The sequence below is a fragment of the Mirounga leonina genome, unplaced genomic scaffold, assembly GCF_011800145.1.
Source record: "Mirounga leonina isolate KUSES-001 unplaced genomic scaffold, KU_Mleo_1.0 Mir_151, whole genome shotgun sequence".
NCBI lineage: Eukaryota > Metazoa > Chordata > Mammalia > Carnivora > Phocidae > Mirounga > Mirounga leonina.
The window spans coordinates 33,903,268-33,926,173 of NW_023270377.1; the positions used below are offsets into that span (position 1 = coordinate 33,903,268).

General features: G+C 39.4%; 1 protein-coding gene across 1 annotated transcript in view; it reads right to left on the bottom strand.

Moving 5' to 3' along the window:
* LOC118012164 (aldehyde oxidase 4-like) overlaps nt 1-22,906 on the bottom strand; it is a 57,490-nt gene that overhangs the window by 27,850 nt on the left and 6,734 nt on the right. The window contains exons 4-17 of the mRNA XM_035007434.1: nt 21,191-21,299; nt 19,844-19,970; nt 17,626-17,687; nt 15,123-15,206; nt 14,461-14,541; nt 12,742-12,886; nt 12,398-12,490; nt 10,071-10,222; nt 8,378-8,471; nt 6,638-6,747; nt 4,272-4,456; nt 3,091-3,253; nt 1,013-1,105; nt 117-286 (exon numbers count right to left, since the gene is read on the bottom strand). Coding sequence (XP_034863325.1) covers nt 117-286; nt 1,013-1,105; nt 3,091-3,253; nt 4,272-4,456; nt 6,638-6,747; nt 8,378-8,471; nt 10,071-10,222; nt 12,398-12,490; nt 12,742-12,886; nt 14,461-14,541; nt 15,123-15,206; nt 17,626-17,687; nt 19,844-19,970; nt 21,191-21,299 — 1,668 coding nt within the window. The remainder of the gene's footprint in view (nt 1-116; nt 287-1,012; nt 1,106-3,090; nt 3,254-4,271; nt 4,457-6,637; nt 6,748-8,377; nt 8,472-10,070; nt 10,223-12,397; nt 12,491-12,741; nt 12,887-14,460; nt 14,542-15,122; nt 15,207-17,625; nt 17,688-19,843; nt 19,971-21,190; nt 21,300-22,906) is intronic.

The following is a 22,906-nucleotide window of genomic DNA, read 5'->3' on the forward strand; positions in this document are numbered from 1 at the left end:
GCTGAAGGCAGATGCTTAACCGATTGAGTCACCCAGGCGCCCCATAAGTTCTCAATTTTAATGTAAAATTGTGAATGCATTCCAGTAATAAAAAGAAACATCTTTTATTTCCTTACATGATCTTTGCATGAGTTCTGGTGCTGGTGGTTACAGCCAGGAAGAGTTCTTGGGCAATAGGGGGCATGTCATCGCTAAATACAGCCTCCCCTGTGGCATGTTTGATGGCTGATTGGTGCATGACTGGGTGGCCGACGGGGTCTTGTGGGGATTGGTAGGGATCCACACACTGTCAATGAATAAAGCAGTTATTTTACTTCCAGACATTCTCATGCACTGAAAATTGGGTCTGATATATCTGGCTTACTCACATGTCAAGAAAAATTATAGGCAGTTGGTATCCATATCTGTGAGTCAAAGTTAATAAATGTCCATTGAGTACCATGGTAAGAGATATATTCTGGCTATAATCTACCCCCTCACCTCTCCAAAAGGAAGACACTGTTCTCATCCTTAAAGATTCTACAAGCTTTTAAGGGTATCATAATACACACAAACACACATTAAAATAACATGATCAACTTCATATAGCAATAAAGAACAGTTTATACAGCTAATATGGTGCAAAGAAAATACACAAGTTCCTGGGGGATTTAGGATGGCTTTATTAAAGCAAGGAAGGCTTCCTAGAAGTAGTGAATGTAGAGTTAGGTTTTGAAGAAAGGACAGGCATTCACTAAGAAAAGGAGAACATTTTAAGCAACAAAACTGAAATAGTTGAGGAGGGACATTTAGAATCTAATTCCTTATGAAGTCTGGAGTAAAAGCAAAGAAGCTAAACCAAGCAAATAGTGAAATTGTATGTGAGTGACAATGGGTAATGTCGGCTGGCTTTGGTAGACATGACCCTTACAAATAATTAAAAATATAGCTATTGAAAAGAGGGAGATATATGCATAATGCATGCATCTGAATGCATAGAAAGATTAAAAAATAAAAAACTCTCCCCACTGACCTGGAACATCTGAATTCCTTGGGGTGTTTTTATGGGGAAATCTTCTAGAGCACTCATGAACCTTTCTGGGATATCAGAAAACTTCTGGGGATCCTGAAAAGAAGATCATTTCACATTTAACTTTACATTCTGAGTCACTAGCTTGGAGAAACACATGTAGAAATAGGTTATCCGGGACGCCTGGGTGGCTCAGTCATTAAGCGTCTGCCTTCGGCTCAGGTCATGATCCCAGGGTCCTGGGATCGAGTCCCGCGTCGGGCTCCCTGCTCGGCGGGAAGCCTGCTTCTCCCTCTCCCGCTCCCCCTGCTTGTGTTCCCTCTCTCGCTGTGTCTCTCTCTGTCAAATAAATAAATAAAATCTTAAAAAGAAAAAAAAGAAACAGGTTATCCCATTTATTCTCCCAGATCTGCTGGGAGAGAGCCCTGAGCTTCGAGCTCCCTAGGCTAGCAGCACATGACTACATCTGCTCATGCACACAGGAAAGTGAATGCTCTTTCTAGGAAGTGGAGACTTCCTTTATGACCAGCTCTCCTTTCGAATGGGTGGAAATATGTGCACTTCCAAACAGAGGCTGTGCTTTCAAGTGTGGGCCAATCTTCTGGGCACATATCTCAAAGAAGCAACTGAGGGAGCAGACGAAGATTAATCTACAAGTACGTTCAGCTACAGATCATTTGTCATAGTAAAGAAACTAGAATTAACCTACATATCCAATAAGAGGGAACTGACTAAACAAATTATGGAACATCCATAAGATATAATATTTTGCAGATATTAAAAATAATTTTATAGGAGTGTATTTATGGACATTAAGAACACTCATGAATTATAATTAAGTGAAAAAATGGATTACAAAAATTTATGTACAGTATGATCCCTTTTTCTTGTTAAAAAAAGAAAAGAGAAATATATATGTATGTATTCCAAATGTTAACAGTTTTTATGGTAGGATTATTGGCTTACAGTTGATTTTTAAAATTTTTGCTTCTCTGTTTTTGCATTTTCTATAAAGATAGAATATATAATCATAATCTGTAAGAGAACATATGATAATATATAAGAATAGAAAACAAGAGACATATATTTAATAAATTATATGTAATAACATTAGATATACACAGATTATATACATATATACTGAATATATGTAATAAATAAGTGTATACAATAATTTATAAAGAATATTATGATAATGCTACTAATAAATAATGTTAATAAAAACGATAAAAAGGGACTGGCTGAACTAACCGAGTAAAGCTTTCAGCCTTAAAAGAAATGTGTGTAGCCATTTATCTGCCATTTTTGGGTCAGCTCATGACTTGTCATGGGGACACTCATAGTCAGGGACCATATTCTGAGAAACACTGCCTGTGAAGGTTATTTTAAACTAGGCTAGGTAAGAAAAAAACAGTTAAAAAACCAGAAGCAATCTAAATATCCAAAAATAAGGAACAGATCAAATAATGGCTATGCATAGACATATCATGCAACCATTATGTCATTTTGTCATGAAGAATATTTAATGACACCGAAAGCTGTTTGTTACTAAGTGAAACAAGCAAGCTATGCTAAACAGTTCTATAGATGTATATGTGTGACATATATATACACACATCCATAAAGAAGAGCCTAGAAGGATACACACTAAAATGTTAATAACAGTTATCTACAAGTGATGGGATTACAAAGGATTTTCTCTTCCTTTTTGGCTTATCCACATTTTCTAAATATTAAAGAAGGTATTGTTTTAACAAGAAAATTTTCTTTAAAATAGGAAAAGATGTTATAATTTCATTACTGAAACCTTTTCATTCCTGTAGATGAACTTGACATTGTGTATTAGTATTGTCACACAACCTATAGGACAAATGTAATAGCAAGATTGTCCCCTTCCCAGCCCAGGACAGGAGGAGAAGGGAGAGGGCGGGAGAGGGACAGAGGAGGCTGGGAAGCACCACACTGCGGCTCCATCCTTTCCTGATACCCTTCCTGCAGTAGGGCAGGAAAGGGGAAGTCCTTCATGTGCAGACTCACGCTCAGAATGTTAAGGCACTCAGAGGCCCAGAGAAGTCACTTACCATTTTATTCAGTCCTCGCCTCACTTTGAGGTAGAATTTGAAGAGCAAGCTGATGATGAGGGTTCGCCTGTACTCTACCATACCACCCTCAGCTGCTGGCGGAATGTGAATCTCCTCCAGGACCCATCGGCAGGCATCACTCAGCATGTGGTCATCCCAGAGCCTCGTAGCAAAATTAAAAAATTTAAAAAAAATGTAGTTATAAAATTAAAAACAATTAAAAAGAAAAGAATGTAAACACACGTCACAGGAGAGGGGAAGACAGACTAAACTGACAGAGCAAGGGAAGATGGAGAAAATCTGTATTCATCTTTGAAGTCTGGACAAAATACCCTCTGATATATCACTAGCTTTCTTTAGAATCTGGTGCAGCGGTTTCCAATTTCCTAACCATCCTCCTTTATTATTATCTGTAACTCCATGGCCTGGGAATGTTGACTTTAGCTCAGAGAGCTGGGGTAACAAAATACTAAAATCAGAGTTTCCCAAGATCTGGAACTTTGTCTTGTTCATTGCTGCATCCCCAGCAAACAGGCCATGCCTTGCACTCACATACAGGCTAATGACCAGCACATGACCCAATTATTGATGATAGTTGTAACATTTTCACAAATGAAAGTTTCTTACAGAAATGTTTTGAAAGCATCGACTCATTTTAGTATCCGAGAAAAAAAGCTGCATTAAGTTGCATTGCATGGTTGACAATGAATATTATGGGTAGATAAAAATTATTGTAAAAGCACTGGTGGGAAGAATTTTTAAAAACTTACTTTCCAAACACTAGAAGCAATGAGAGTGATAGGAGGAAGGCCATTTAAACTTTTAGACTATTTCATCTTCTTTCTCTGGTGTAAGGACATTTTCAGATGTCTTCGGGTACAGTATTAGAAACATTTACTTATTTTGCTGGTTAATTAAAAATGAAAATTTGATGATATTATCTACTTAGATTAATTTGTACATTCATCTTATTATAGAAACTGCAATAAAAGAATTGTATCTTGAGGAAGGTTGGCTTTTGGGTGACTTTTATTTTCTTTATAATTCTTCCACAGTGCTTAAATTTCCTATATGACTATGTAATATGTATGTAATCAGAAAAAAATTCTCCAACTGTTATTTTCATTAAAATATTAAAATACAAAGTCCTGAGTTTCATATCCAGATGTGCTGGGACATACCTCCCAATGAGCTGCTTGCATGTTTGGCTTGCAGAGACAACAGTGGGGCCAACGCTTCCATAGAACATTTTAAGGTCCTTAATCGTGTCTGTACCATCTTCAAACTTCACACTCATGCCGGCATTGACAATGGCAAAAGCATTCTCTTGACGTTGGGCCAGCCGGAGTCCTGACACAAAGTGCCACTGGAAACCGAAAAACACCCAGAATATTTAGTGTTCTTCTCCACTGTCTGCTGTATAGCAATAACTCTGATGAACAGCTATAATGAAAAGGATCCTGTAAACAATGCTTTTTACCACAGTGTTGGCTGTGAGTACTGGCCCCCATGCTTTACAAGTACTAATAGTTTATCCTCGGAGCAACTGTCCTCATTTCTAATTTACTGTTGAGGAAACTGAGAGGTTATGTAACTTGTACAAGGTCATACAGTAAGTGGCAGAATTGGGGTTGAAATCTAAGCAGTCTGGCTCCAGAGTTGATGGTCACTTACTTTCAAATCTGAGTCACCACATGTGGCCTCAGGCAAGTGATTTGGACTGTTTGGGTCTTAATTTTCTTTAAAAATGAGAAGGTTGGGTTTGATCAGATGGTGCCTCCAGGGCTGCTGAGAGGGGTAAGGGAAAATCAGGAGGTGTGGTACCTCTCAGGATGAACTACAACACCTCCACTTTTAACTGTTTTAGTTTGGCATTCTACATAAATTTCATGTGAATGAAGAATTTTACTCTTAAAAAAAAAGGTTGGAAACCACTGGATCACATGGTCTTCAAAGTGCCTTCCAGATTTCAATCTCTCATTCTAGGTTTAATCTCATTACTACTGTGAAATATTAGAGCCACGAAGTAGGGGAACCTCTTTGTGTGGCCAGCATCTTGCTGGGGGTAGGGGTGCCACTGTGGACCCTGCCAAAGATAAAACACTTTTGATTTAGAAAGCAAAAGTGATAAAGAGATGCTTGAGACACACTTGATTCTATTTAGTCCACTGTACTGACTGGTGGGGACTTTCCTCCCTATTCCTGTTGCCACCACCCTCATGCTCACCGACCTGAATTACAGCATGACTGCATTAGCCTCTTAACTAGCCATTCAACCTTCAGTTTCTCCTCCAACCAGCTTATCCTCTATTTTTTTATCTTCTATTTTAGATTGGCATTCCTAAAATACCATTCTCATTAAGATTTTACCTTGCTTTAAAGCCTTCAAAGAAGGCTGTCTGCTAGAACATGTGCAAACCAACTTCTTGATGGAACAATAGATCTGCTTGGTGATGGAGCCCCAGCCTCCCTCCCAGCCACATCCCACAGGGCTGCCCCAGCCCCCTTGCCCTGTTGTCTGGCCTCCAACCTGCCATTCCACCTAGCCCCCAACCCCAAGTTGCTCTCCCGCCTGGAATGAGCACCCACTTCTCTCTACTGATCTTTGCTCTACCCTAGCTGCTTTCCCTCCCTTTTGAGTAACACCAAAGGAGGACTTCTCCCTGTCACTGGAACTGCCCTGGCTCTTTGTGCACATATTTCCTGTCTGAGATGATTAGCTATTTCCAATTTCAAGCCCTTCTTCTCAGATCTAGAGACCTTTGAGGACAGGAACCCATGTCTTATGAATACGTGGAGTGTCTTCTGGATTCAGCACTGTGCTTGGCATGTCGAGTGGTAGGTAGTTAATACATAAATACTTTTATTTAAAGTGGTTAATAAATGTTGGTTGATTTGGAAGTATCTTTATGATCATGAACTTTAACTTGCTATAGATGAAACTGATTATAAATTTACTCAATCTTGGCTAAGATGAATATTTATCTGAAACCAAAAATTCAACTCCTCACACAAAGGGCTCTCTGTTTGCAGAGAGATAGGGCCCACAGAAATGTTATTCTTTAAAAAAAAAAAAAAAAAATTATTTCAGTATAGTTGACACACAATGTTACATTAGTTTCAGGGGTACAACATAGTGATTCAGCATCTCTATACTTTATGCTGTGCTCACCACAAGTGTAGCTCCCATCTATCACTCTACAACATTCTTAGAATATCAAGAAATTTTTTCCTTTAAAGTTCTTTTAAAAACAAAAGAAAAAATGAATATAATAATAATGAGTATATAACACTGAATGATATTTGGGTTATTTTCATCTTTATACGAAGAAGTCTTATTTTTTAAAATTTTATTTTACTTTTTATGGAGGAAGGGAGCCACAAAGGCAAAAGTGCCTAGGGTCCAAGAAAGTCACAATGTTGCCCTGATATGAAAGCAAAACAAATGGTTCTCTGAGAATTTGCCCCTTCCTAAGAGCAGCCCCAAAGTCTCCCTGCAGGGTAAGCTGAGCTCCCTCTGGGTGGGCAGTGAGCAGGAAGCCTTTACCTGAGTAGAGTGGGGAATATAAACAGATAACACAATCTCTTCCGATTTAAGGCAGGCCTCAGGCGATCTCTCAAGGAAATGGCCGTTTAAAGGAATCTGCCGGTCTCCTTCTATTAGAGAAAAGGACCTTGATTAGAATGAATTTATCGAACAGGAGAATACATAGCAAGGGATAGGTATGATGCATCTGGTGGAAAGAGAGAATGCAGGCTGGAAGCCAGAAGATGCGGTTTCTGGTTTCAGAGTCCAACCTGGGTCACCTTAGGCAAGTCACAGACCCTTTTGGGGCTTCTGGTTCCTCATCTGTAGAACGACATGGCTGGACCAGATAATCCGAAAAGTCTTTTCTGGGGGCGCCTGGGTGACTCAGTCGGTTAAGTGTCTGCGTTCGGCTCAGGTCATTCTCTTGGGGTCCTGGGACCGAGCCCAGTGTTGGCCTCCCTGCTCAGCAGGGAGTCTGCTTCTCCTTTTCCCTCTGTCTCTAACCCCACCCGTGCTTGCTCTCTTTCTCTCTCAAATAAATAAATAAAATCTAAAAAAAAAAAGAAAAGAAAAGTCTTTTGTGGTTCTTAGCACGCATTATACACCACTCGCAAATTTTGGCCTTGAAGAATTTTAAAGCTATTTGGAAAGAACATAGTACAATGTGTTTCACAAGTGGGAAAACTGAGGCCCAGAGATCCAGAGAGGTTAAATGATCTGTTCAAAGTGCTAGAGATGGGACAAGTGGCAGAGGTGAAATGGCTGATATATAGCTTTTTTTTCTTAAACAGTTTACAATACTCTCTTATTTGATCCACTATACTTTTTAAAATGTGATTTTTTCCTTTACTTTCCTTCTTTCTTTTTCTTTTCTTTTTTTTTTTTTTTGAGAGAGAGGGAGAGCGAGCATGCATGTGAGCTGGGGGGGAGGGGGCGGAGAGGGAGAGAGAGAAACCCAAGCAGGCTCCCTGCTCAGTGCAGAGCCTGAGGCAGGGTTCAATCCCATGATCCTGAGATCATGACCTGAGCCGAAATCAAGAGCTGGATGCTCGACTGACTGAGTCACCCAGATGCCCCTAAAAATGTGATTTTAATCAAAGAGGGGGTATCTTACATCAATAGCTCTATGAATAATAATGCATTTATTGTTATTTCACTAAGTTTAAATAATTTTCCCTTGGCAAAGCTCAAACTGTCTCTGAATAAAGAGAGAAGTAATGAGTAATATGCCCCACAAACTTGATTTTGTTTAGAATGAAAAGTCCTAGAGGTGCCTTGCTGGCTCATTTGGTAGACATGTGACTCTTTATCTTAGGGTTGTGAGTTTGAGCCACACACTGTGTGTAAGATTACTTAAAAATAAAGTCTTAAAAAAAAAGAATGAAAAATCCTGTAAGAAAAATTTCCATCTTTATAAAACTTTGAAATGAAATGTGCTATAAAGCTTTAAAACTGCAGATACACATCTCATTTAAAAAATGCTTTGATACTACAATTTGGACTGTATATAAATGTGGCCAAATTGTTAAGAAAAATTCTCAGGTGCAGTAACTTATCTGATCTACAAGATATAGCACATCTGAGAACAGAATAATTGATCTCAATTTCATCCTTACATTTGAGGTAATATAGATATAGCCTATATATTTGGTGAGTCTAAGTTAGATATACTTGGGTTCCTAATTCATGGTTTATGAAAGGAGCTACATAACTGACAGTGACAATTATAAAACAGAATGCCTAAAGCTTATCTCTTACCTTTAGATATCAGATTGATGGTAGCGTTTCCTGCTGCTAAAATGGGATTTAGGTCAGAAAAATTAGGTCTGCTCACCACATGTCCTCCTAAAGTCTAAATAAAAAAAGATAACATTTTTTAAGCTAGTTACTTGACAAATAAGGAATTATGTGTACAGGGGATCTTGTGTAAGTTTTAATTTTTAATTTTTTTTTAATTTTTTATTTTTTAAAGATTTTATTTATTTATTTGAGAGAGAGAGAATGAGAGACAGAAAGCATGAGAGGGAGGAGGGTCAGAGGGAGAAGCAGACCCTGCCGAGCAGGGAGCCTGATGTGGGACTCGATCCCGGGACTCCAGGATCATGACCTGAGTCGAAGGCAGTCGCTTAACCAACTGAGCCACCCAGGCGCCCCCCAGTTTTAATTTTTTAATTCTCTTCTTTGTTTCATAGAATCATCTGGTACTGGTTTTAGGGCAACTAAATAGAGTCAGGCCACATATTGTGCAAGATTCCCACCCCTGGCCCCAGTTCAAACTTATTGGAAGAAAATTTCTTTGAGAGCTGACCCTAGGATGAGTGTCCAATAACATGGGGGGAAGTGGGGACTGGACTCTGAGTGAACTCTAAAGAACCGGGATATGTAGCATTCTCACTCAAAATGCTTGCTGTGCTGCTGTGGGGTGGAATCCGTCTGTTACTCCAAACCATCAACAGAGTTGCTTCAGACATAGGCTTGAATGAGAAACTTTGAGGGGATGGTGGGCAAGGGGTGATGTTGAGAGGAATAACCTGGTCCAAAAAAGGAACAGAAGATGCAGAAGGTGGAAACACATAGTGAATTTTGAGAACCAACAGAAATAAGGGCAGAGATAATCAGGAGAAATGCCCCACACCAAAGTCATGTGTGGAATGGGCAGTGGTCCAAACCAATTACTCTTAAATCTTAAATAATAAGGAAACCTCAATAAGCTAGACAAGTGGGGGGCATCAAAGAATAGATATGTGGGATGCACATGTTAAGAAACTGAGCTCAGTGCAAAGGTTTAAGACAAGAAACAGCCATAAAAGAGTATTTTCGAGATGTAGGCTCTTCTTACTCTACCTTGGATAAGACATATTTCATAGCCTGTTAGGGCTGGACAGTCCATGTGGTTGAACTTTAACTCTTTTTTTTTTTTAAGATTTTATTTATTTATTTGAGAGAGAGAATGAGAGAGAGAGAGCACATGAGATGGGGAAGGGTCAGAGGGAAAAGCAGATTCCCTGCCGAGCAGGGAGCCCGATGCGGGACTCGATCCCGGGACTCCAGGATCATGACCTGATCCGAAGGCAGTCGCTTAACCAACTGAGCCATCCAGGTGCCCCTGAACCTTAACTCTTAAAATGAAAAAAACAGTGGCTTAAAGAGGTCAAGTGGCTTCTCCAGGATCATACCATTCATGGGTGAGAGACTGGGTTTAGAATTTGGGCATCTTCAGACTCCAGTACCATAATCTTGTGATATAATATGCCATTTCTCACTTAAGATACACACATCCATGCAGTGTGGTAACTCTCACTTTGGGCACATACACACACTCACACTTACATTGTAGGGACTTGTTCGACATTGATTGGGGATTCCTCTTCAGAGTAACATTTGCTAAACTGAACACACTGTGTGACTGTCTATAACTGTGTCTTCTTCCGTATCACACTAGGGTGCATACCGCCATATTCCTTATCTGAGCTCCAGCAAGGGTCCTCAGATGCTTCAGGAGAGCACGGTAAGTCTTAGTCTTCTCCTGTGGTTGCTCCAAAACAGTAAGGTGTAAGGCATCATTCAACTGGGCCAGGCTGCAACCTGCACCTATTGTCACTCCTGAATAAGACAGTGGGATATAAACTGAAGGTGGATTATAACAAGATGTATGGACTACATAGAAATAATCTTTCAAGTATATCTTCTCTTTTTATATTAACTTGGAAAAATGAAAGGTAAAGATATTTCTGGCAATTTGCTTTATTCCCAAACATTAAGTACCAAATTCTTTTTCTCAGTCATGTATACAGTCACATGTGCCACACATTTTAGGACATACCAACCACAGATATCTGAAACTCATTACTGTGCTAATTCCCAATTTAGTGTTTTCCTGAGTAAATTGATCAAATATAAAAATTTCAGTCAAGATTCTATAAGACTTTTGTGTTTTTATTTTTTTAAGATTTTATTTATTCATTTTAGAAAGAGAGAGCGAGCGAGCAGGGGGAGGAGCAGAGGGAGAGGAAGAGAGAGATAATCTCCAGCAGACTCTGAGCTGAGCACAGAGTCCCATGTGGGGCTCGATCCCATGACACTGAGATCATGACCTGAGCCAAAACTCAGAGTCAATGCTCAGCTGAGCCACCCAAAGCGCCCTGATTCTATAAGACTTTTAAAAGATCATTAAGTCTAAATGGGAAGTGACCTACACATTTGCATTGCCCATCTGCCCTTCTTCTACAGCCATCTCTTCATATTGTTCCCTTAACAGAACAACAAGAATAGACACTTGTCTGTACTTTGGGTCAGTTTTGCTTGCAAGTGTGCTTTCAGGGAATGCTTTGAGTAGTGATGTCGTCTAGTTCATACATTCTCAAGGAAGGTAATACCAGCCCAAAAGGGGTGAAGAAAATCTTACTCTTTTGATGTATAAAGCCCTGATATACATACTGTACATAAACAGATATATGGTCTATCTATGGTGTTAAAATTTCATGGAGGGATGATTAGGGGGAAAGTGTCTATTGCTCCCTAGTGAGGCAATAATGAAAAGGTTGAGAAACATTGACTTAGTGTTATAGGCTCTCCCTCCTCCCCAGTCCCTTCACTCCCACCCCACCCTAACCAAGTACCTCCACACCTTACTTCCAACCCTCTCCTGTATCAGCCTGGCCTCCCCTTGCCCCATTTCTTCCTATGAGTCCACTGATACGAACATTCCAACAGGTTAAAAAAAAAAATGAATGGGCAGATTGACTTAAAATTAGCAGATCAGAGGGGAAAGCAGATAATTTCTCATTTGATTTCTATTTACTCATTGGGGAGAACCTTACTTTAAAGTAGAATTTTTATCTCCTAGGTGGCACCTGGGTGGCTCAGTTGTTGAATGTCTGCCTTCGGCTCAGGTCATGATCCCAGGGTCCTGGGATCGAGCCCCGCATCGGGCTCCCTGCTCCGCGGGAAGCCTGCTTCTCCCTCTCCCACTCCCCCTGCTTGTGTTCCCTCGGTCGCTGTGTCTCTCTCTGCCAAATAAATAAACAAAATCTTTAAAAAAAAAAAAGAAAATTTTTATCTCCTATACCCTGTTATCTATTCAAATGCTGAGTTTGGATATGTTTCTCAGTTTTATTCAGTGCATTATGTGGAAGGAGAACTTGACTAGAAGTAAGAAACCCTGGAGTCTAGTCCTGATTTGATCATGTGTTAGCTGTGTGAAGTTGGGAAATTTACTTAACTCCTTTGATTTTTTATCTTCTTTAGGAGAAAGGAGATACCAAGGCTACCACCTGCTATCTCTGCCTTCCAGGACTGTCATGAGGATTAAAAGAAACAAGAGATGTGAAAGCATTTGGTAAATTGTGAAAAGACTATAAAAATAAATAAGATAGTTACAATTAAATTTTCAAATTTTGTGTCCCAGAATTTTTTTTTGAATATGTGTGGGTATAAGCTGAGCCTTGAGCAAATTTATGAATCAGGCACTAATATCTGGCAAGAATCTTTCCTACAGGTCAGCCAATGTCTTAAGTCTCCTTATTCAGTCAATCTCTCTATATCTGGACAACCAACATGGCATCTTCCCACCATTATGGCTCCTAGGACCATGTAGTACTCAGTGGCATAGCTGAAATAATTCAGTTTGATAAAACTCATAGAGGACACATAGTAGATGCTCAATAAATATTTCTGAATGAACAAATGAGGTCGGATATTCTATGAAGTGCTCAAATAAGCCCAGTGCATATAATTACTCATAGCCTATCAACAGCCAAGGAAAAAGAAGGTTCATACCATCATCTGTGTAGTCCACAAAATATAGTTCTGGAAGGCCAAGTGGAGATATGAAAATTGGATGGAATTCATCTCTGAATTTAATGCTGGGTCCTTAAGGAGAAAAGCATTTAAAGTAATTAGAAAAGGAAGTCAATGGGTGCTAACAGATGTTGCTCACTGATAATCCAGAGTGAAAATTGTGACACAAACAACACCATTTGCAAAAGAAAACAATGTAGCATTCTAAAGGACCATAGGTATCTATTAATTAAAATGAACTACATTTCCGAAGAGTTTAAAAAGAGAGACAGATGTCTAGGTTACCTGAGCTAGACTAAGGAACATGCTTAAAAACCACCCACCCACTGCAGTGTTCCCCATAATGAGGGGGGCCTCAGGGAAATTGGCTTTCAGCTCCAGAAGGTCACTGAGGGTCACAGGGGCAATCCAGGTGGTCCTCTCCCCCTGGAATGTCAGCCTTCTCTTGTTTGGATCTTCTGCCATTCTCTGCAGAGAAACAAATCCAACAGGCTTTTGAGTAAGGCTGCTGAGCTACATGCCATGAGTATATCCACTGCTCTGGTTGTCCAAATGGTCTGATGGGTCATTTTAGTTTTCTGAGGTGACCTACCTTGTATTGATCAGGAAAGGATGGCCTGTTTGAAACTACTTAGATTGATAAGATCCATGTGGGCACCACTGAATAAACATCATAATAGGTATCTCTCCATCAACAACTACATATAGAGTAGAGCAAACTCTATCTATATTTGTGAAGTGAGTGTCTGAAGAGGAGGCATCATGGAAAATGAAAATGAAAGTGTCTTAGTTAAAGGGCCAGGCTTCTTGTTCTAGGTCTGCCCTAACAGTGACTCAAAGGGGCCTCATTTTTGGGGATTCGGTGTTTCGGTACGACAAAAATTGCTTATAGGCAAAATTATCCTTGAAAAATCTCTTAAATCATTCACCAGGTATAGTGTAATTTTTTTTTTTTTACAACTCTCTCTTTATATATACACACATATATATGTCATGTGTGTGTATACTCTTTATTTTTTTTTTAATTTTTAATTTTTTTAAAGATTTTATTTATTTATTTATTTATTTATTTATTTGAGAGAGAGAGAGAGAGAGAGAGAGAGAGAAACAGCATGAGAGGGGATAGGGTCAGAGGGAGAAGCAGGCTCCCCGCCGAGCCGGGAGCCCGATGCGGGACTCGATCCCAGGACTCCGGGATCATGACCTGAGCCGAAGGCTGTCGCTTAACCAACTGAGCCACCCAGGCGCCCTGTGTGTATACTCTTTAAATAGTGAGTCCAGGGGCGCCTGGGTGGCTCAGTTGTTAGGCGTCTGCCTTCGGGTCCGGTCGTGGTCCCAGGGTCCTGGGATCAAGTCCCGCGTCGGGCTCCTTGCTCAGCGGGAAGCCTGCCTCTCCCACTCCCCCTGCTTGTGTTCTCTCTCTCGCTGTGTCTCTCTCTGTCAAATGAATAAAGAAAATCTTAAAATAAATAAATAAATAAATAAATAAATAAATAAATAAATAAATAAATAAATAGTGAGTCCAAGTTCTCACACTCTGAGGGGTGTGTGGGGACTGTGACCCTCTGGGAAGCCAGTAGAATCATATCCCCCATCTCATGTTCTCTTCTGAGCATAGTCATGGAATGTAATGATGAACATACACACTATTTATATTATTCTATTTCTCCCCACTGAGTTGAAATCACAGAGGCTAATAGTAAGAATAATGTAATTCCATTATAATAAGTATCATTTTACAAAATATCTTTAACATATCTCACAGTGTAGCTGTGTGACCTTGAATAAGTTACCTATACTCTCTGAGCTCAGGATCTTTGACTGAAGGGGTGAACCAAAGCATGTCTGAGGTCCTGGCAGTACCAATCTTCTAAGCTATCTGCTTGAAATTATTTATAGTGGAACCAAAGAATTCATAATGTGGGTTATCACACTGGACACACTTCCAAATTCTAATGTCTAAAACTCAGTAATTCCAGAGCATACTGCAAAAAGGCTTGTACCACGTCATGTTATGAAACAACAAAAGTAAAGCGTCTTACTATTAGTTCAGGAGGGAATATAGGTTCCTGGGATGGATCCAAGGGCTGGAATTCATCTTCATTATACAGTTTGGTACACATCTCAACAAAACAAAATACAAATAGAACTTCAGAGTTACTGAAAGATGTACAGGAATTTCTAAGTGTGAGACTTCAGAGTCAGGACCATACCTCTGACATCCTGGACACAAAATGGAGGTGCCAGAGTCACAGAGTATCCCTGAGTGGAATTCTTCCCACCCTCAGAGGACTGTAATGGTTTCCTGGGCAGATTTACTGGACTCTGGGCTTCCTTATTTGGCATCAGGAATTAGGTTTTAAGCTTCTATGCTGGGTCTCAGGTATTATTAACAGATACTTATTTGCCATGAGCATGAAGATGCATTGCTTACATCTCTCATAGTACTTGTTGAGGGGAAGGGTGCTGGTAAACCAGATTAAGGCACAGAAAATTGTAAAGCTTCTGAAGGAAAATGCTTCTGTGGTGATTGGCCTCATGAAAGTCATGGGCCTGCTAATTTTTGAAGCATTTTAAGACTCTTTACTTCCTGAATTCACTTCCTTTTACTTTACTCACCGAAAAGAACAGGAAATGAATACATTTGCATTTATGTGGGTATTTTTCAGTCAATTCCAACTGAAGGAGAACACCAGATACTTACTTGTTCCTGTCTATTTACAAAAGACCTCTCTTCTTGATCCATGCAACATTTTCCTGATCCTTTCAGTCCACAGACAGTTGATTCCTTAGGAAGTAATGCAAGAATTTAAAATAAATTCATTGGTCAGGTCTTAAAACATCAACCGCAGTACTTGCAGTCCCCAGGCCCCACAGGAGTGATGGAAGAAGTAACAGAGCATGTCTTGCCTTCAAGGGCTCTGTAATGGGGTGGAGCAGAGAACAAGCCAGTCATCACTGAACAATTAGGGAAAATTACAGGGAGCATGTAACCATGCTATGATAGGGTCTTGTTAATGTGTCACTCAAATCCCAGAGGATCATGAGGGAGGTCAGAGGAGGTGGGGTCAGTCAGCTAAGGCTTCCACTAGGGTGAGGTAAATGGAGTAGTTAACAAGGTGATCATCAAAAAAACCCAAAAAAGATGGCTTTTCCTTATCCTAAGAGTGATACAACATGTATCTTTAACAAAGTCCTGGGAAGGCAAACTGCTTTTAAGACTTACTATACACAAAGAAAAATAAACTGAAAACCTGAGTTTTATTTGGGTGTTATTGGAACTATTCTGAATTATTTGGGTGACTCAAGTCCCAAACTATTTTACCTTAATTTTCAGGACACTTCATGCAGACCCCAACTAGTGGTTTTGGCCTGAATGCCCTGGTCAGTTACTGCAACTCTAGCTAATTGTTTTCATTCTTGTTTGTCCTTTTCATGTGTAGACACAACCCAAGGCTTTGGGGTGCTTTGGAGACCTATGATTTGACTTTGTACATGGAGTCAAAGAGTCCTGGGTTCTAGTTCCTGCTTTAACACATAGTAACTGGGTTGAGTTTGTTAAATTAGGAAAATAGAACCCCTCCCAAACAGGTCTTTTCAATTTAAATATGCAAATGGTACGCACAGTATCTGACACATAGGAAGTGCCGCAGAAGTGGGGGTTGATATTTTTACCTGTGAGGAATTTTCTGTAGACTTAAGAAGGGATTTGGATTTTGTGACAATGCTGTGCACAATAAAGGAACGAATGACAAATAGCTGAATGTGGGAACCCAAGTGAGTGAGATAAAAATATCTATCTTTTCATAGGTAGATTTGGTCTCTAGGACAATAATCATGTAGCATTAGGTTGAATCTTGAATCGTACGAAGTTGCTATTTTTGTGAGTCAAAATGGTGGAAAACGGACAATTCATATGGTTCAACATGAATGGTATTTTACCCAGGATTTCAAAATAGCTGTGGTATATAAAGCTTTTCGGATTCTTCATTACTGGCCTTAAAGTAGATTTTTTTTCAAAGACTTTTTGGTATTTGGAATTAACTTGTGTAACTTGAATTGGTTTTGGTCAACCAGAATTATATAAAATTAATTTTACCATAAAAAATGGGTGCTAGAAATCCATCCTAACTGAAACCTCATTGATATTTAACGTTCTGAAAACTTAATATATCTCAAAACTACCGCCTCCCCCACCTCATGCCATACACTAAATCATTCTTTTCCAATTTCCTTCCTCTTGTCTGGTTCTTTAATCTCTTAACTTTGAGGATGACTTGGATTTCTTCTTAACTATATCCTTTATTGTCTGGAGGTTATGATTCTGGCAATCCCCTCCCTGAAAGTTATCTTGTTGGGTCCGTATCTACCACACTGCTCTCATTCCCTCATTCATGGAGGACTGCACTAGTCATGCCCTCATCCCTTTTCAGGCTTATCCTTCTTACTAGCAGGTGCCAAGAATTTTTCCCTTTGAAATACCGTTCCCATGTTACTCCTAGCTTGAGAACAGACAATGACTATATATTGGTTACCACCTTTAAGTCTAAATTCCTTAGCCCAGAATAATATCTTTTTGCTCCCTAGTGCTTTGGCTACATCAGTTTCCTAGTTGAACCTCGGACATCTTTCTTTTTACTACTTCAATGCATTTTCTTACTTGGAATTTTCTGCTGGCCTCTCTTCACCCATTCATTCCTATCACTTCTTTTAAGACCTAGCTCAAAACTCCCCTTCTCCAATGTTTCCTTTGTGTCTTCCCTTCCCACTCATTAATTCTCTTTAATCCATGTTCCTTCAAAACTGATATACATGGTATAGAGGATATATTGAACTTTTAATAACTTGCTTTTTAATTATGTTTTTATTATTTCTTAGTATATATTTTTTTTCTTTAAAAAGTCTATAGTCTTAGTCTATTAGTCTAAAATAATACAGACTAAGGAATAGAGTTCAATAGAGTTTGCATTTCTTGAAGTCATGTACCATATATTTTACTTCTTAGGAAAGTGCCTATTTTAGGACTATAAATAAGATACATGCTAAAGGTTTATTTAAAAAATACCAACAGTGGCATTCAACAACTTTCAATGTCAGAAAGGTCAACATGAGGGTGTTTTAGAAATAATTGAATGCAATAGATGATTTTATGCAAATGTTCATTAATGTATTAAATCAACTGAAAAAAATTTTTTATTTTAACTTACCGCACAGAAATGTTTTCCACTTTCTACAATTGGTCGGTATCCAGTACAGCGGCACAAATTACCTGATTAAGAAGAGATCAATTTGGGGGCACCTGGGTGGCTCAGTTGGTTATGCGTCTATCTTTGGCTCAGGTCATGATTCTGGGGCCTGCTTCTCCCTCTCCTTCCGTCCCTCCCCCTGGCTTGTGCTTACTCTCTCAAATAAATAAATAAAATCTTTAAAAAAAAAGAGGAGATCAATTTTTAAGGAATAGTAATGAAATATATTCCTTATTTGTGCTTCATTTTTTTCAGTGAAATAGCTCTGTTAGTAATTAGATTCCTTTTTTGTTTCTCTTGGAAACAGCGATGTTCTTCAAAAAAATCTTGTGATTACATTTTCTTCCTGAAATATCACAAAGGTCTCCATAATTTTTCCAATCAACTCTTCCTGCCTTATTTCCCACCCCTGTCCTAACTCATGTAACCCTGCCACTCCCATAACATCTCATGTGTCTCTTTGTTAAGCTTTTCTTACAGTCTTTTCTTTCTTACATGTTCTCTTAGGGAGAATATGTCCATTTGCAGGGCTGCAGCCTCCTTTTCCATGGCATCTGCTCTAACACCCAGCCAGAGCTGTACCACTCACTGTCTGGATCCTTTTGCAGGCCTATCATCAACTGTGCTAGAGTAGAGTCATTTATGTACATGCTTCATCTCCCTCAATGGAACTTACATTCCTGGAGAAGGCGAGGAGTGCCTTAGATTTCATGAACCCTCCCAGTACAGCACAATGGGTGTTCAATAAGTACTTAGTATTGTTTTAATCAGTCAATATTTCCAAAGCATGGTGGAAAAGGTGAGGAAATGACTGTCTTTTTACAAAGTATATTCAAATTTTGTAGCCAGTATAAATGATATTTATGAAAAGGTTTTAATAAAATGAAAAAATTCTTATGTTATACTGTTAAAATTGTATATACAATATAAAATCATATATACAGTAACTACAGTATTTAAAAGAAGAAAACAAAAACTATGCATAGAAAAGACTGAAAGGAAACAGAAATATCTGTGGTTGTTTCCTGAGGGCAGAAATATGAATGAGTTTTTTCCCTTTTAATTATGTTTTTGCATTTTTCATAATAGGAATGTGTTATTTTTAGAGTAAAAATTAATTTAAAGTGATTATGTTCAGATGCAGTTTAACAATTTCAGAAGCAATATAAATGTGTGGATTGGGTAGGTTTAAACATTGACACTTCTTTTAGTGTGGATTATTTCATTGAATAAAGATTATCCATTCATGTTGGGTTAAAATTATAATTGAAACCACAGGCCAAAGATTTAGTAGTACTTTGTAAGAAACTGAAAAATTTCGAGTGAAGAAGTTGTTGAGAAACAAGGGAAAATATTAAAGAAATTTTATATACCACTTACCATAAAATCTAAGTTGCATCCCTTTGTTTTAGTCTACATCTTTTTGTCATAATACTACATTTCTGTCTAGGTCTGTTTACTGAAAGGGACAAAAAGCTTTCTTATAATATTTAGAGGTTTACTTTCACAGCTTTCTTCTAAGAACTAGGGGCCAGTTACCTTGAAAGTGGGTATGTTTGTTATAGAAAACTACATTTGTTTACATGCTTTTGTTTTGTTTTTGTAGAAAATTGTGTTTATCCATTAAATTTGATAGTTATTTCATTTTAGGAGACTGAATTTCTCACTAAGTTTATTTGTGATAAGTAGTTGCTGCCCATGACTTCCTAATCAAACCGGAACATAAAAAGTAAAGTATCTGAAAGTCTACCCTCTTTATAAATTTTTTTTAATTAACTGCAGTAAGTAGAGTTAATGAATGATTCTAACAGATTAATTTAAAAATAAACACAAAATCTCATTCTTCCACACTACTCAAATTTCCACATTGGGAAAGATAATATTATAAGTGTTAGGAAGAGCCTATTTGAATGCCTTTGTAGAGGGACACTGGGATCCATTAAGGGAGAAAGATTTATAATGAAATCAATATTGCCCCAGTTCTTGGCATCACTGCTCACAAAAGGAAGGCAATACTTACTGGAAAGTATTAAAGGCACTAAAGAGGCCTTCATGTTAGCCAGGTGCCTGGAACCTCAAAGTGTGCCACAATGTCTCTCCATGGGCTGGGATTTCTTTTTCTAGTTACTTGGGCACTTCCCACCCTAGGCCCTGCCTACAGAGGACTAAGAAGGCTCACCTCCAAGAGCTTTGGTTATCTGCTCCAGGGTTGGCTGTGGATGGTTCCTCAGCAGTGTGTAGATGGACATCACCATCCCCGGGCTGCAGAAGCCACACTGTGTGCCGTGACACTTGGCAAGTCTTTCCTAGGAGGAAACAATACACTATTTATGCTTCAAACCTCTTGTTTCCCTACCTTGGACACTAGAAAGGAGTGCAGCTTATTTATTTAACTTTCCAGAAATGAGTGCAGGGTAAAAGATGTCGCTCTGGAAGAAAAATATTTCTATTTCTTGAAAATATTTCTATTTTTAAAAGCCTTTTTTTTTTTTCTCCTCTCAAGAAAAGCCTAGTGGCAGGTATTAATTAAGTGACTTTAGTCTCTCGACTGATTTCTTCATCTGTGAAATAGGAAGTGTAGCTTAGGGCACAAGTAAAATGCTTTGGAGTCCCACTCCTGTGAGTTTTAGTCCTTACTATACCTCATTAACTGTGTGCCTTGGTGATTTACTTGACTTTTCTTCATCTTTAAAATTAGAATAATAATGATATCTACCCTACAAGATGGTTGTGAGAATAAATGAACGAGTATATGCAAATCACTTAGTCTCTGGCAAGTCATTTTCATCCCCTTCTCTATCTATATTATAGAATTTTTGACGGACTAAATGAGAAAATCTATATAAAAGCTTTGAAAATTGTCAAGTGTAACTTAGTAGTGTTGTACCATTCATATATTTAATTCATGCACATTTAACTTTAATGCCTTTAAACAACAAAACAATAAAAATAGGTGGGGAACATGACTCTGTGGGTCCCTCTTGTGTTTCTTTTCTATGTGTCTCTCACAGGGTACTCAACTGGCTGGCTCGAGTGTGCTTCACATGTTTTTAAATAAACATTTTTCAAATGTTTCACCCCTAAGATGAAAGCCAAACACTTCATCTGTACCTCAACTGAAAGGACAGAGATTGTTCTAATGTTAGAGGGAAATGTGTTGGATTTATTGCTAGATGGCAAGTTGCTTCGGATGCGGCATATAAACCTGGCTGTAAATGTGATGGTAAATGGTTAGCAACCGAATCTCTGGGGAAAGTCTAACTTGTAGCTTCTATCAATTTTAGTAGTATAAAGTGTCCTTGTTTTAATTTAGGGGAAGGATGGGGCTTAGAAGTAAAGATATATCAAAACCAAAGAAGGAATCTTGATTTACACACCAGTCTCTAAGAAGAACCTTAGTTAGGCAGCACTGATTACGGCAAAATGAAAATTTAGAAGCACAGAGGATTTCAAAGTTGGTGAGAGTACAACAGACTATGTGGCATGTCTATACCAGCATCTGGTTCCAGGCCCATTACGCTCTTACCTGCACGGGATGAATCCTGGTGCCGATGCTTCCTACACCTTCCACTGTGGTGACAGCAGCGCCGTACAGAGAGCAGACGGGCACCAGGCACGCTGTAACTGGAGAGTGACTGCGATGGGCATTTGTAAAGAGAACACACTGGAATCACAGGGAGTGAATACCGTCATTCAGGGAGTCCAGGGGAGTCAAGGGACTCTCTTTCCCTGAGAGTACAGAGAATACTAGATAAAAACCCATAGATTTCTAGAAGTTTCTAGGAAAGAACTTACATATGGCTGGCCTCAAATGGCAGAGAGAAATGGAGAAAAAGAATAATGAAGAGTTTTGTGTAAGACCTCCAAGAGGCCCTCATTCTTTATTATTCCTCATTCTAGAGAGAGGAAACCTTTTATTCTTCAGACAGCACACTGACTTGTATAAACCCCACCATGGGGTAGTTTAGCCCATTTTATTTTCAATCACGTGCAGCTTTTAAATATACAGACACTCTGCTTGCATGCTGGTCCAATTAAATCAGAATCTGTGGGGCGAGATCACTTCACCACTTAAGCTCCTCAGCCAATTCCAATGTACGGCCATGTGTGGAAGCCACCCATTTATGCCCTTATCTTGATCATCTTCCCCACAGTAGAGTCTGTGTTAATGATGAAGTGGGTGTGGTTAGCACCAGATTCTCATCTCACTGGTTGGGAATGGGGTCCAGACCTCATTAGTCTAATTTAGCTCTTTATTCCCACTCAGACTAAGTCCTATTCTCTTTCAGGCATGGGGTATTGTCCTTCTCCTAGGGAATTTTTCCTTTATTCTCCTACCCTGGAAGACAGTAAGCATGCTGTTCTGAAGAAAAGACAGGGGCACCTGGGAAGCTCAGTTGGTTAAGTGGCCTACTCTTAATTTTGGCTCAGGTCATGATCTCAGGGCCATGAGGTTGAACCCTTCATCTGGCTCTGTGCTCAGTGTGGAGGAGTCTGCTTGAGATTCTCTGTCTGCCCCTCCCACCCCCTGCACCCTCACTCTCTCTAAAAATAAATAAATAAATCTTAAAAAAAAAAAAAAAAAGAGTGCTGCTCTTGGCTCCACCAGCCTTTTGGTCAGAGGTGTTTGGAAACCACCCAGCTGGCTGGTGGGGGACCCTGAGAGAGTGCTTGGTGTACAGAGAAAGAGTGTGCAACGGATCAATTTTTGTTTTTCGTGTCCTCTAAGTACCCCCTCTCCCCATATTACATGTAACTTCCTCCCTCTTAATCTCAACCTCCCCTCTCCTTTCTCTCAACAGCTCTTCCAGTGTTCATTGCTCTCCTCAGTCTTACCCTTGTAGGTCATCTGGAAAATAGAAGCATGAGCCCCATCCACTCCCAGCCCACCACTTCTCACCCAGGGTTGCAGTCACTCCCCTGCGTTCTAGGCCAGGAGGGAAGGAATCCTTCCTCCTCCTCTCCTGTGCTCCGGCTCTCATTTATTCTTCTCTCCCCATGGACCGGCTCCATCACCGATAGTCCTCCTAACCTTTCCTTTCTATAGTCTCAGTTCCCTCAATTCCCTCGAATTTAAAAGTAAATTCAATTGTTTGCTGTCACTACACAAAACCAAACCAAACCCAATGTCTCTCTCCAGCTACTGGCCCATCTTTCTTTCCCTTCTTAGTCAAGTTTCTTCAAGAGCTGTCCACAACTTCCCAGCCTTTCAGCCATTCCTGTGCCAACTGTACCTCATCCT